The sequence below is a fragment of the Oreochromis aureus genome, linkage group 15, assembly GCF_013358895.1.
Source record: "Oreochromis aureus strain Israel breed Guangdong linkage group 15, ZZ_aureus, whole genome shotgun sequence".
NCBI classification, from domain to species: domain Eukaryota; kingdom Metazoa; phylum Chordata; class Actinopteri; order Cichliformes; family Cichlidae; genus Oreochromis; species Oreochromis aureus.
In genome coordinates this window covers 33,807,197-33,822,557 of record NC_052956.1, presented here as the reverse complement: position 1 = coordinate 33,822,557, position 15,361 = coordinate 33,807,197, and the positions used below count along the sequence as shown (strand labels likewise).

Sequence of the window (15,361 nt, the reverse complement as noted above, 5' to 3'; positions counted from 1 at the left end):
CCACCTGTCTCACCTTCGCCTATTTTCTCCCAATCAATACAAACAAACAGCTTCAACCTTTGTATCAGACTGACATGAAACCGATGCATCTCGTACTCAAAATGTACCCCGTATGGCATTAGCTGACCCTGTTGGAAATGTAATTTATCAGGAGTTCAAATCCACGGCTCCTTTTTCACCTCCACACATTTATGGGATTGCAACAGGCTGCGGGCGTGAATGTTAAACAGCTGATTTTGGCAGAATACAGAGATTGTAAAGATGTGGGGGATTCTGAAGCTGCCCAACCATCTGACAAGTTGTTCAGATCTTGGCAGCTTAAATGTTCCTGAATGTGGACCTGGTGCTGCATCTAAAGTCTGGTCTGTCTCTTTGTGCCTGCTGGCCCGGCGAGTACAGATCTCGAATTAAAATCATTTTGTCATTTGCTGTTTTGCCAGAAGTTTTGCTGCTGGCTCTTTTAAAACCACAGTTCAGTGGTCAAAAATGCAAACTTCAAGAACTGCCTGCCTTCCTCTACTGACGCGGGATGCGTGGTAACGGGCGGACGATTGGTTTGGGTACCAAAGAAATACCTGTCAAGTTTCCTCCCTGTCAGTTACTCTGTTGTTTCCTAACTTTCTTCGAGCAGCTATAGGAAATCTGTTACATACAGGTATCAGAAACAAGTCCTACATTTCTGATAGTGTTTGCACACTCAGTGTTGTTCAGACTGTGCTCAGCTGTTTAATATAAAGTCTACTGTGGTTTCGTGTTGACATGTTCAAAAAAGGTCGATTGTAACCCGGTTATCTAAGGGCCTGTGAGCACACCACAGAGGTTTGGGAAATCTACACCTGTATGCAATACTTAATTTAACTGCTCGTATTAACCTGGTTTACTAAATAGAGACTTTTGATCAACAAAACCAAAGTTTCTCTCTGGTCCCTGCACACAGCCATTTGCCAGTTTTACACAAATCTAATATTTTCTTCTAAAGGTGAAATTTCCCCTGACAGCAGTTCTTTTCTGATTTTCCTAAACACGTTTTTTGACATGACACACATGTCCCACAGCCAATCGGAAGCGGGGAGGAAGCATCTGGCTCTGTTATCACCTGGCCGATCTCCTGCCACGCCACACACAGGAAGTGAAAATGAGTTGGTGGCGGTAGGCCTCGTGCGTGATAAGATGGGATGGTGGGTTCTCAGCAGGCCTCTGCTGCTAAAGAACCAATGAGCTGAATCCCAATGGCGCCACGCTTTCCCTTTAATCAAGGGTACGAATGAACACTTATGACTCACCCATTCTCTGGAAGTGCTTGTCGTGTTCTCGGCGCGGTGCGGGAGGACACAGCGAGAATCAAAACCCAAAGCACAACTGCATCTGTGCTCAAGTAGTGCTTCAACACAGCTCAGTGTTAAGTACAGATGGATGTGTAGTGAACAGTAGAACTGATAAATCAACAGTCGTGCATTAAAGCTTCCAGTGTACAAAAAAAAATTACTGGGCCTAAAACTGCAGCTTGAGCTACATACAGATTTGTTTGTAGCTCAAGCTTATTCATCTTTCAAGGAGATCAGCTAGTTCATATAATAATATTTATTTACTGGTTTAATAGTTTAAAATTTACAAATCTGTGATTGATCAATACCAACCTGCCACAATGCAAAACTCTCAATACGAATCTGAACCCAGCCCTCCACTTGAATCCGTACTGAAATATCTTTTTAACTTTTCAAGTAGTTGAAATTTTACAGACATTCAAGGTGCTAAAAGGTTAAATCACCTAACCTTTTACCTGTCTACACTTCAATTTATGACTAGACGCTTGGAAAACAGTAATATTAAGCATCATATAAAATACAATAATATTATATATCTGTGTATTTTCACCTTTGTCCATGAAGTCCGCCAAGACCTTCAGGGACTCAGCAACCAAACTTGGCACACAGGTACAACTTAGGACCCTGAAGGTTCTCATCTATATCAGATATTATCATGTCATCACGTTGCTTGGCAACCACCTAGCAACTAGCAAAAATGATGTTTTTTAGCCTTAATACACCTGCAACGCCATCCTATAACATCTCATCCATAAAAAATTTTTATGATTCATGCCTAGCAACCGCCTAGCAACAGGCTAAAATAACCTCCTTTTTAGCATATAAACGGTATATGAATATCTTTTACCTGCAAAAATTGCATTGCTTTTCTCAGTTTAACTGAGTCCAACAGTGGCCAAGCAATACTCTAGTACTACTACAATACAGTATGTACTAGAATAAGTTTGGTCACTGTCGGCTGTTATAGAAAACTCAAGATTTTCCACTTCTTCTTCACAATAATTGCCTTCAAAGAGCCACTGAAGACTTCCACTGTACAGTAAGGCCAAGAAAGCAAATGAGTCACCACCAGCTAATTTCTTTTTGAACTGGGGAATTTTTTTTAGCGCTTTAAGATAATTTGTCTCCCTGTCTATTAAGAATGATGAAAATTGATAGCTAAAACCAGACTGGTTATAAAAACAGCTGCAGGTGATGAGTTGAAATCTGTGAACCTCAATGTGACCCACATAGTGCTGGTTGGAGTAACAAGTGTGCTTTAATGTAACTACCACCCAGCTGTAGTCATGGTAAGCTGACAAACTGAGAGGCACACTTCTAGATCAATGCAGCAAGAATAAAAAAAAAAAGACTTTTCTGGTCATTTACACTTCAAAAAAAAGAGGAACCACTGGCTGCGCCACTGCATCAGCAAGCATACTGCTGCATTGACATCATCTCATGCATATGGTTGCTCATGATGTGGTGTTTCACACATATCACAACACGTTATAAATTTGAATCTACCCAGAACATTGAAGTAACATTTTCAGTCTGAGCTGGGACAGCTTGAATTTCTCAGTATTACACTCTGTGCTGTTGTTAAAATGATCCAAGTGGAAAGATCCAAAGAAAGACTGTCTGCAATCTGCTGTGGCTTTTCGAGCAAGTCTTGCTGGCAAATTTATTTCCATTGTGATAGTTTGTGTGGGCTTTTATTCTGGGTTTATGCTCTTATAATTTGTTTTATAAACTGAAACTACATCTAGGCCCTTCTGTTTCTCTCTGCTTGTCTAGCTTTTGATTAGGCAAATGACTTGATTAGCCTGTTGCGTAAATGAGGCAATCAGCATCAACCGTAGTCAATCAAAAGCTTGCGTGTCAGTCACATGACAGCTCCTTGTAATTTGGCTCTGGACCCCTTCAACCAATCACTTTCCTCCAGATAAACACTGGAATGCTGTTCATAATCCATCTCCTGGTGTTCATAACAAACAAGCGTGTCATTCTTCATCAGGAGGACGCTGTGCGTTATTTAGGATCTGGCAGGCTTTGTTTATGACTGACTGAAGGACGTATATTTGCCACAGTATTTGAACAAATTCAGATGCCCAGGTCAAATAAAATTTTAAAAAATGGCAACAAAAGTTGTGAAGTGTCAGATAATCTCACATTGGGGGGTTTCATACAGGGAGGCAGGACCTGATATTCAAAATGTGTATTAGCATGTGTTAAGAGTGCTAATTGTAGCAGGCCAGACACCTTGCTGCTCTGACCACGGACCAACAAGCATCCGATGCTTAACGCCACAGGTATCCCACGATTCACTGGGCTCCCATCTGCTCTTCACAGCACAGCATCTATGCACTGTGCTCTCACACATGAAACACAGGTACATAAAGAAACAGCACACGCACATCACATCCTGTTAATAGCACAATGATGTAATCAGGGATAACAAGAGCGTGTCATCAGGACACGCTGATCCTTCTTGCACTCATGAAAGCAATCACAGCCAATGCCGTTTCTCAAAATGGGAAAATGAATACTGAATCCAACCATCATAACGGTGAGGGTAGGGGAGCTCAGCGAACCTTCCCATTGTGTGATCTGTGATGTGTGCATCATTGCAGAAAGCCAGAGGAAATCTGCTCCTCTGATGCAGAACTGGCAACGTTCACCTGTATGCTTAATGCCACCTGGAGGTGCAAAGAGCGCGATTAGCATCGCTCCAGAAATAGAGCCAATCAGACCTCTCCCCCTCACACCTCTCTTTGCCTCTGAGGGTGCGTGTATGTCATGATTAACTCTGCAGGCAGATAGAAAAACATGATGTTTTCATGAAAGCTGGAATTTTCCAGACATCACTTCAAAAATTAACTTACATGAGAGCCAGGGGCTACAGCCAGAGGCTGTAGGGTGGTTACATTTCTGAGATTAGTGTTTTGCAGCTTGTTCGTCTGTAATTTAGTCAACCGTAAACAGGATTCAAACATAGAGCAATTTTACTTTTCTAAGCTTAGTGTTAAAAATATTACAGCAAGCACTGCATGCAGGGTTAAATAACACTTACACAGGGAGATGTTGCAGTTTGTTTTACAGTAGGATACCATCTGTTATCTGAAAGCTCTTTGCATAATGAGGTCAAAATCTTACAATTTTAGCAAAAGAAGCCCAGTAATTTACTCTTTGATAAGGATTTAGTGATAGTCGGGAGGAAAAAGGAGGCCAGTAACAGATGTCCACCTCCACCTGTTGGAAAAAGACTTTGTTGTTTTTGTTGTTGAGAGTCGTTTTATTCCAAGTGCAGCTCTGCAGCAACTGTGTGTGTCCATGTGTGTGTGCTTTCCGTAACAGATCACTTGATGTGAGCACAACTAAGCTCTGATTTTGGTGTCTAACTGTACCTGTGTGCAGTTCAGCACTGAGCACAGGAGTCTGTGCTCAGTTGCTTAATTGCAGGATTGTTGGTTCAATTCCAAATTCAAAGTGTGCCAAAGTATTCTTGGACAGGATACTGATAGTGATGGCAGGAAAGCACCTTGCACAGTGCTGCCCTGCTGGGTGTGTGTGTGTGTGTGTGTATACATGAACGCACAGAAAACACCTTAACACTGCTTGTAAAGCCTCAAGTAAAAGGTGCTATGTTACTGTGGCTTTCCTGAGAGCCTGCAGAGGACAACTGCAGAAAACATATGGTGCATTTAGAAAAACACCCTCTGCAAACACAGAGTACGATGGAAATGGGGCACCAACAATTGAGGCATACTCCTGGGACCGACCTGAAATCAACTTTATCTGTCAGAGCTGACATGTTAAGTGTTCTGTTCATTTGAAAGCGTCCAACTTCACCAAAAAAACCCTTAACAACAAAAAAACAAACGTTTTCTAACCTCAGGTCTGAGTTACTAAGTAAACTTCATTATCAGACAGTGAGCATGAGGGTCCGCGCAGACATCTCTGTGCCTGTTTTTGTGGCCACGTGGCCACGTCCTTGGACAAATTACATTACAATCTACTGACTCTAACAGGATTTACTGCTTTGCTTTCATGTTTTCGGCTTTGTGAACTAACTTCTATCGCTGCAGGTGTCATTTAGACAAAGGTGGAACTAAAGCTTCAGAAAACATACAAAATACCAGTTTTCAACCTTTTTACTCTTGTTCTTATTCTTGAGGTGTAAAATTGCTCTGCATTAAAATCCAAACCCAACAGATCATCCGGATGTTAGGTAGGTCAGTAGGTGGAAATATGAAATGTTTCAGTTTGAATTGCTGTGAAGTTTTAGTGAGTGTGAAAATCACCTTTCAATAATCTCACAGCATTAACTCAACCTCTCTGTGGAGTTTAACAATTTTCACCGGTGTAACTTTTAAACCTTTCTGTGTGGCTGCAATCCAGTTTAAGATCTTTTGAAGCAAGCTCTCGCTTTTTTGATTCTCTCTACGCTCAACTGATTTTAAATGTGCATGCGTTTGTTAGCGGTCCCCCTCCTCAGTGTCTTTATTAACTAACTGCGAACAAAGCCCTGAAGCACAGATAAACCTTTTTACGTTTGTGGGGCAGTCCAAACCAGTCATCATCTGACAGGAAGGTGCTGTGTCACACATGCAACAGAGCCACAATGAGGTTTGGATATTATACACTTATCGCTAAAGTCAACAGACTTGATAAGGCAAGTAGAAAGGGTGTGTTTGCATTTCTGTGTGTGCACAAAGAAAAGGGCCAAATTATTTACCTCAAGCCGAGACATTGATGCTGGTTGAACGTTGCAACAGCCAAACAGTAGCTGGAAGAAAGAAACAAACAATAGAGAGGCGGTGTTAAAGTGACACTCATCAAACTTGTTATTACATTCAACATAAGTCCAAGCTGATCATTAACAGAAGGGGTTCGGCTCCAAAGAGAGATGAGAGAAATCAAATATAGTAGCCCATTAATAAAAACAAGAGATTTAAAGTATAAAAGCATAAAAAAATATTGTTGAACTTCACGCGACTCATTAACAGCACCTGGCATTACCACGTGCTGATGATCGGTGAGCATGCCAGAGGCATCAAAAGGCCTAATGAGCTTTTCTCTCCAGCCAGAAAAGAGCATGATAAAGCACTTTTATTACTTTGAAGTGCTGATTTTTTGTATTATTACTCTTGACTCTCTCTCTCGCAGAGTGTTCAGCCCACGTGGGTTCCAAGGATGCTGCGGTAAAAATAAAACCTAGCACAATAAACAGAAAATATTACACAAACAACAGCAGGGACAAAATGTGCCGTCTCCCCTTCAAAGGCCGATTAAATTAGCAGACATGGACATTCCTCAGCGCCTCATATAAACTATGATAAATCAAAAAATTGGAAATGGGCTGGGGTGCAGTTTCTAACTGACTCAAACTGCTTCTCAATATCTCATATTCAGGAATAAATATTTAGACTCAACACATAAACTTATGGGTGGAATTCAGGCCGACAAATGTTATTTTATTACTGCCAGTTACGCAGTTAAGAGAACACACTGTGTATTTACAGATGTTTTTCAATCAAATGACTCTGCTGTACTTCTTAAGCCACCGATTCTTTTCCTTTTTTTCATGCACTGTGCAGGAGACAACAAATGTGTTTTTTACCTGTAAGATTAAATAGTACATCTAGCAAGTGACACAGGCCTAATCAGCTTTGAAACCACATAAACAGACACCATTGTCCTACTCTTGTGTTTTATTGTTGATGTTGAGATAGGGACAGGAGGAAACAGCGCTGCAATCACTTTAGATGGCATATCAGGCAGATGAGCACTTTAAACTTCTCTTAAAACTTGTAATGATTCAAAACTGCTGCTGAATTTACTTTGTGAAAACACCTCCAGCCATGCGCTTTAATTTTCTGAGGACGTACACAACCAGCTAAAATAAATCAGGCGGCCTTAAAGTAAAGAGGTAATAAAAAATAAATACATGACTTTAAAAAAGATAACATTAATTTGGCGTTGGGATTCAGTGTTTTTGTGTGTGTGTGACTCCCAGTACCTCAAACTTAACTAAACTCTAGTTAATGGTTAAAGTAAGATACTTTTACTTTTCTACTGTGGTACACACTCACTGGCCACTTTATTAGGTACACCGGTTCAACTGCTTGTTCATGCAAACACCCAATCAACCAATCATAGGCCAAGAACTCAAAAGTTTGAACCAAGCATCAGACTGCTTTGAGCTGACAGGAAGGCAACAGTGACTTAAATAATCACTTGTTGGAACCGAGGCATGGAAACGAGCATCTCTGAATGCTAGTTTCCATACCTCGACCACACCAGCTGACTGAAGGTTGGAAAATGTTGTCTCCTCTGATTAGTCTCGATTTGTGGTGTAATGTACAGATTGCAGGATCTACATTTAGCGTAAACAAAATATAAGCATGGATCCATCCTGCCTTGTGTCAAATGTTCAGGTTGATGGTGATCTGTAAAGACGGAAAGTTTTTGGCACACTTTGGACTTCTTGAGCACTGTTTAAACTTGGCAGCCTACATGGGTATTGTTGCTGTCCATCTCTTTATCACAGTGTAACCATCGTCTGATAGCTGCTTTCAGCTGGATAACACACCATGTCACAAAACTCAGATTATCTGAAGCTGGTTTATTGAACGTGATAATAAGTTAACTGTACTGAAATGGCCTCCACAGTCACAAGAACTCATTCCAACAGAGCACCTTTGGGATGTGGTGGAACAGGAGATTCACATGATGGATTTGCAGCTGGCAAATCAGCAGCACAACTCCCTGAATAATGTATGTGGCACCTTGATGAATCTATGCAGGGGGTCCGTTATTGACTACTAAGAAGGTCGTGGTCAGTAATGGCCCAGTATAGTGGCTAGTGAGTCTAGGTCAAGTTCCCGAAACCCCGAGTCTTTACACTCCCCATAACATATCACAGCATAAATGGCATTCACCCTCTGGAGCCTCTTTCAAACCTCCAGTTTGTAGTGCAGTCTGGGCGTTAAAGATGAAATCAGAAATCTCCTGATTAAACTCTGCTCCTCCATCACTGTAACATTATCTCTTCCTGAGCCCATAAGACGGATAAGTGTTCCTCATAATGTGTAAAATTGGTAAAATCATCACCTCAGCAGAGGATCCTGCTGCCTTTTTAAAGTTGCACGCCACACAAGCCATTTCGTCCTCCAGCAGCGTTTGACTGGATTAGAGTTCATCGGATTATTACTCTTTGCCGCTCGGCTTTGCCATTACGCCTGTCAGTTACAAGCTGCAGTAGCTCAGGGGGACAAGATGTGGAGAGCTGGACTGGAAAACTGTGCTTCAAGCACCAGTTTGAGCTGTTGTAATTCCTGCTGTTAGTCGGTTTGAGAGAAAGAAGATCATGGATTATTAAACTTCCCTTTGGGCCGTAATAGAAAATTCAATCTACCGCTCGGCTTCATGTTTGTCCAGACAATATGTGTAGAAACTGTCAGTACCAATGTTTAGTAGCACCTAGCTTACTAAGAAGTGGAGCTGGCACATGCGAACACCCAGGATCTAATATGAACACATTTTTTCCTGGTGTCAGAACCAATCAATACCAAAGATTTTGAATATTTCTTTCCTCTGTGTCGCTAACTCTCCCCATCAGTCTAACTTTTGTCCTATTTTCTGCTGACTGTAAGATCCAGAAAGCACAGGTCTACATATAATTTAAACACTGTGTTTCACACACATGGACTAGCTTTCATCAAAGAGCTTCACATGTTTACTTATATATAGTAGTATTGCACCATATCTATCTATCTATCTATCTATCTATCTATCTATCTATCTATCTATCTATCTATCTATCTATCTATCTATCTATCTATCTATCTATCTATCTATCTATCTATCTATCTATCTATCTATCTATCTATCTATCTATCTATGTAGATATATACACACATATAAATGTATACAACTCTTTTGAGTTGAACTCAGCAAATATGTGTTGCTACCCTATTTTAGCTGAACATTGTCATTTTTTATTGCTTTTAAGTGTTATAAAGTAAAAACTGACTAATTGTCTTTGCTGAGTATGACAGTAAATTCTGGTTTATCTCTGCAGGTAAATGTGACTAATTTATGATTACACTGGAGTCACAACTACTGTTTCTTCTGTGCTCTTTGTTTCAATGACACAGAAGTTTTCTCTGTTTCAAGTTCGTACATTTCCGTTTCAATTTGCCACAGAACTGAAAACGTTCCTGTGCTGATTTCATAGAATTATGAAACTGATCAGTGCACATGTGCACTATAATTCTGGCTTAAAGACTACGTATTTGCAAATTTTAGCCCTGCCAAAGCATGCATTGCAATTTTTGTTTTCTTGTGATTTTCCAGCCCCTTGCATGCCCACATTTGGGAAGCCAGTCTGAGCTGCTTTTCAGATTGTGTCTGACTATTTCTATGATTTTCCCCCAAACTGACAATCTAGCATTGGCACTCACTTCACACTGCGACCAGCCAGGTGTGTGTAGGTGAGAGGCGACAGAGATGGAGCTCAATCTTCTTGCGGCTCATTTTAGGTGACTGTTCCTGCAGCATTTCACATGAACACAGTGCAACATTTTCTTAACAGCGTGTTTAACTGGGGTCACAGTGGGAATAGAGCTTACACTGGCTGATAGGAACACTGGGGCTGATTCACACCCACATACTCACATCACAAGGGAACCTAGCATGCACATCACTGGACTGCTAGAGGTTGCTGGAGAAAGCTCACATGAGCAGAGGGAGACTGTGAAGACACTATGGCTCAAACCAAGAACCCAACATCACCCCGCTCACTGCTCACACTTACTTCACACATTTACTAAACTTCAGTATGAGTGCTTTGCACGTTATGGTCTTCTCACATTTTGCACCCCACTCAACAATTTCTTTTGCATTCTAATATCTGAAGTAGTTAGTACATACTCCTACTGTGTACATTTATATTAATATTTACATAGAGATGAATAGATTACATATACACTGTAAATTTCGTATATTCCATATTCTATTTCTGTACCACAGAAATTCCTGATTTGTCTACAAACTTGCCAATAAAAATGATTTTTATGTTACTTTTAGATAATTGTTTTACATTTTGACCTTTCTATATCCAAGATGGCCTATTTTTACCAGTGGTGGAAGAAGAAAAAAATAAGTCAAGACAACATACTTTTCAAATATTTTGTGTGGTGAGCCTGGTTCTGCCGGAGGTTTCTTCCTGTTAAAGGGAGTTTTTCCTCCCCGCCACCGCCGAAGTGCTCGCTCATAGGGTGTCATATGATTGTTGGGTTTTTCTCTGTATATATTATTGTAGGGTCTACCTTGCAATATAAAGCGCCTTGAGGCAACTGTTGTTGTGGCTTGGCGCTGTATAAATAAAATAAATTGAATTGAATTGAAAATATTGTATTTATGCAGGGATGCCAAATGTTTTTACTTTATTAAATAAATGAGAATACTCTGGGAATACTACAAAACCAGAGGGCTCATCTCGTGCATAATGTTAGCAGAGCAGACTTACATTAAACTGACTCAATTGAAAAACCATCCATCCAACACTGGACACACTTAGCTTGACAGAGCTGCCAAGCTAATGGCTCAGTCACGCTCGTAAAAATAGGACAGCACCCTCCCTGCAGCTATAAACTCTATCTTATATCAACATTTATGGCAGGTTTTAGTGACAGTGTTGGTACGCCTGACAAGCTCAACAACAATTTTGCTAGAACAACAGGAAAATGACTAAATTGAGATAACTTTATCTTACTGGATCAAACCAACAGTGACAAAGTTTAACTTTCAGGATACAATTTGCAGCAAAAAAAAAAAAAGTATTGCAATATATATATATATATATATATATATATATAGATAGATAGATAGATAGATAGATAGATAGACAGACAGACAGATAGATGAATAGATAGATAGATAGATAGATAGATAGATAGATAGATAGATAGATAGATAGATAGATAGATAGATAGATAGATAGATAGATAGATAGATAGATAGAGAGTGTTATTGCAATACTGCAATACTCTGCATACTGCAAAAAGTAAAAAGTTGTGAATAAAGTACTGTGATAATATCGTATTGCGGGATGCCTTTAATTTTTACATCATCTTCCAGTGCTGCTACTCAAGACAAGACAAGTGCGGCAATGTCAGACAAAATGCTCTACCAGCATGTTCCTTTCTAGCCCAGCCTGGACCTTTGCTTCAGTGAACAGCCCTCCTGTCCACAAGGCACTGTTCTTTCCTTGCACCTTTAGCAATCCCATAAAACATGCATACACATCTGAAGTTTCTGAGCCAGAGACGTGGAATTAGCCATTAGACTGAGGAGCATTACAAAGGCCGTCGTGCTTACGTGCGCATTCTGATAGATGAAAGTGATGGGAATGTACAGAATGAGAAAAACAAACTGTGCTCAGCATATTAATCATTAATCTAAACAGGAAACTCTTCTGAGACACACACGTACTATCAGAGTTTGTGGGTTTTGCACAGACAATAGTATGATAGTTTCACTTTAAACTTAATTAAAAAGGAGAAAGTGCATGATGTCTAAAGTTTCCGTGATGCTGGCTTTCCTGTTTGTTAGACAGCAGTAATTCTGTGAAGTGTGCTGTGTGTAAAGCTACAAGTAATAAAGCAGCAGGTATGACTGTTAACAAAAACACAAAATGTAGGTGTATTCAGTTTACCGGTTTAAGAGAAAGTACTACACTACACTACTCAGAAACTCAGACCTATCCCTATCTGTTCTGATGCACACATCCATTATTTTCTGCTTATCCACAGTCATGTTGCAGGGAAATCCAGACATCTCTCTCCCCACCAGACTTTCCACTTTCCCCTGAGAGAAATATAACCACTACAAGGCGTTCTGGTTCTACCCCAGGGTCTCTTCTCAGCGTGCCAGGAACACTTCCAAAAACAGGCAACCAGGAATCATCCTAACCAGATGCCGGAAATGGAGCTGGTTGACCATGCCCGGAGCCAGGCCTCTCTCCCTGAAAGACACCACCCACAGGGGCAGGCACTGGGGTCATTAGCAACATGAGCAAGGCAGTAGGGGCCTGGGCATGTGGACTAGTTCTGAGGATGTGATCTTCGTTTTGATGTACACCAGAACTTGTTTATGGGCCTTTTTCACACATCACAGCAAGAAAGGTTGAATCCCATTTTACCGGATCAGTTGTAGGGTGCTGATATGACAGACGCCACCTCGTTATTGAATAAAACAGAGCCACTATTACCAGAAATAAGATGGCCCGATCAAACTGTAGCACGCCTCATTATCCTCAAACAATAGACCAAACACGACTTCTCGATTTGAGCTGTAAATTTTCCCTGTGACGTGTGTGCCCGCTGATTCCACCCCTTCATCATCCCTGCATCCACTTGCTGTATCTGAGTGTATTTTTTACACCACCATAACCACAAATATGATAGATGAGGAAAGTGTGGAGATCCAGTTAAAATTTCTATAGAGGGGAAGCCATCATCCAAAGATAGCACAACACAATAAAGTGAGCGTGTGCGTGTCGTTAGGGCACATCTCAAGGTTTAAAAAGCAGCAGTTTGCAATGAAAATGCACCTTGGAAGAGATCGTTAAATGCCCCCCCAACTACCAACCCCACCTCCAATTTACAGATTCCTATACAGTCAATATATTTTTTAATTGCACCGATGATTCAACCAAGAGCGCTGCAGAGGTGCCTCTGTGTGAGTCATGAAATCCTACCTACTGGAAAAAAGAAAAATGAATGGGAGTTTTACGCTCAAAATAGCTGCTTCCACTTTACAACTGCATGACAAATGAATATGTGTGCTGTGAAAAAGGCCTGTTATTGAGAATCACTGAAGATAGACGCTGTGACAGAAGGATTCTCATCTCAGGTTGTAACTGCAAGTGGATCTTTCCACATTTTTTAATCTTTGGAGAGCTCACTGTGATGCTGCAGTCTTTATCTGCTTTTGCCTACAAAAGGGTAAAAATGACCTTCTTGAGACCTGAAAACCCTTTGCCCTTTGAAAGGCACCCCGACAGGAGGTTTTTTTTCCTCTTTTTTTTTTTTGATGTTCTGGTTTCAAGATGCTTTTTGGTAGAGAGCAGAAACAATTCCTCAAAGGTCTGTCTATTTGTGGCAATCTGTCACTTCTTGAAATAATGTCAGGTGGCTTTTTTACTTGCCAGGAGATGACTTTCAGCTCAGAGGATGACGGGTTTCTCAGGCACAAATCTCTTGTGAATCCTTACTTGGGAACACCCTGACCCCAAGTAAGGTGTTAGCTATCAACTTTCTAAAAAGCTGGGCTCCCTGACAAAACTACTGAATAGAACCACGAATAGCATTTTCAGTTATGTGTGCAATTGTCTGCAATGGCTATTTATAATGTGTGCTGGAAGATGGTTCTGTTTATAAGCGTAGCTGGCAGACTCTCAGAGCCCAGATGACTGTTTAATAAGTGCTTCATTAAATGCAGGCGTGGTAGAAAGGTTAAACCACTTAAAGACGCTGAAAATTAATTCCAGACCTTTGCATCGCTGCACTCCACTGAGTTAATGGTCCAGGATTGCCAGATAAAATTGGGCCGAAACCACACATGGCTGACCCAATGGAAGCTGGGTGACGGCTGACGATTACCCGTCACTATTTTTGTCAAACTGTGGGGTTGGGCCAAGGAGTAAGGAGATCGTCTTTCTATGCAGACATCAGTTAGACTGGAAGCGACGCCAGACTGAAGGTGGAAGTGCAACAAGTTGCAACTTCTGTCTGCTATCAGGCAAAGTGAGCATAACAAGATCGAGTGTTACGCTTTTTACTCGGTGCAATCATGCATAAAAATATTGCGCACATTTCTCCGCTCGCTTAAATAAATCCAGCATCAACACCTCTCATTTTACACTAAGATCGCACGTTGCACGTTAGTTGAACTCCCCACTCTTGTACAGCACAGCATGTAATGATTAACTATAAGAGCGGCGGCACCTTCTTATACATCCTCCAATCTTGCTACCATAAAGTGAACACCCAAGGCGTCTTCTGATGCTGGTATTTGTGGTGACGCACAGCAGATAGCAGACAGGCTTCTTTCAATCTAGGCTGATAAGACTCAGAAAAAGTCTGTGCAATAACCATGCATGACTTACAAACTGCGCTATAACCCAAATCAAGAGGTTGATCTAAAATGATTGAAAAATGACGCAAATACATCCTAGCAATAAATGTGACATAGGTCACCATCAAGTCATGACCGACGTAATTCCTAAGAATAGTAATTACATGAAAGAAATGCTGCTGATAAAATTAAGTCTGTACATTAGTCAGATATCAATAAATGGCACGGTGACTCTTTTTTTTCTCCCCAAAGCCTCCTCTTCTTCTTCTCACCATTGTCAATTCTAATAAAGTGACAAGACAAATCTCATTTTTCTGTCAAACAGTGTGAGTCATACAGTTTCAGGCCCAAGCTTTGTGAGTCTGCTCAGAGGAGGAGAGCAGGAGGCAGGAAGATTAGCAGTGTGGCAGGCTGCCATCTAATGGATGCAGAGAGAACGGTCTCACTCGGGTGGCTGTGCCTCCAGTCATACAGCCCCCTAACTTTAGGGCCCGGGATTCATTTATTCAAGGAGACCTTAGGCAAGACGCTGAACCCTAAGCTGCTTCGAATGACTCCAGCTGGCACGGATCACTCTGCATTTTCTTCCTTGTTTGTTTGTGTTTCTCAAACTGATGATACTGCAGGATTTCAAGAGTTTCCCATGACAGAAAAACGGGTCTGACCGAACAAGAAGAAAACTGTAGAATTATGTAACTCAGCCGTTTGTATGAATGAAAGCTCTGAAACAGAGAAAAACTCTCTCACATGTCTCACTGGGGAGACCTTATCACTCCTGTTAATGGGTTGATGGATGGAGGCTGAGAGAATCACTGCTGACCCAACAAAAACTCATCCCAACTCAAAAATTCTCACAGAAATGGGGGAAAATGGAAGCGCACACGACTTTATTGTTAAAAATCGGTTTTGTA

At 41.0% G+C, this 15,361-nt stretch overlaps 1 protein-coding gene across 3 annotated transcripts in view; it reads right to left on the bottom strand.

Moving 5' to 3' along the window:
• The window catches only part of LOC116318379 (cAMP-specific 3',5'-cyclic phosphodiesterase 4D-like), a 104,375-nt gene that overhangs the window by 87,673 nt on the left and 1,341 nt on the right, over nucleotides 1-15,361 (bottom strand). For all 3 annotated transcript variants that reach the window (XM_039598792.1, XM_039598791.1, XM_039598794.1), the window contains exon 2: nucleotides 6,043-6,093. In XM_039598792.1, coding sequence (XP_039454726.1) covers nucleotides 6,043-6,057 — 15 coding nt within the window. In that variant the 5' untranslated portion in view covers nucleotides 6,058-6,093. The remainder of the gene's footprint in view (nucleotides 1-6,042; nucleotides 6,094-15,361) is intronic.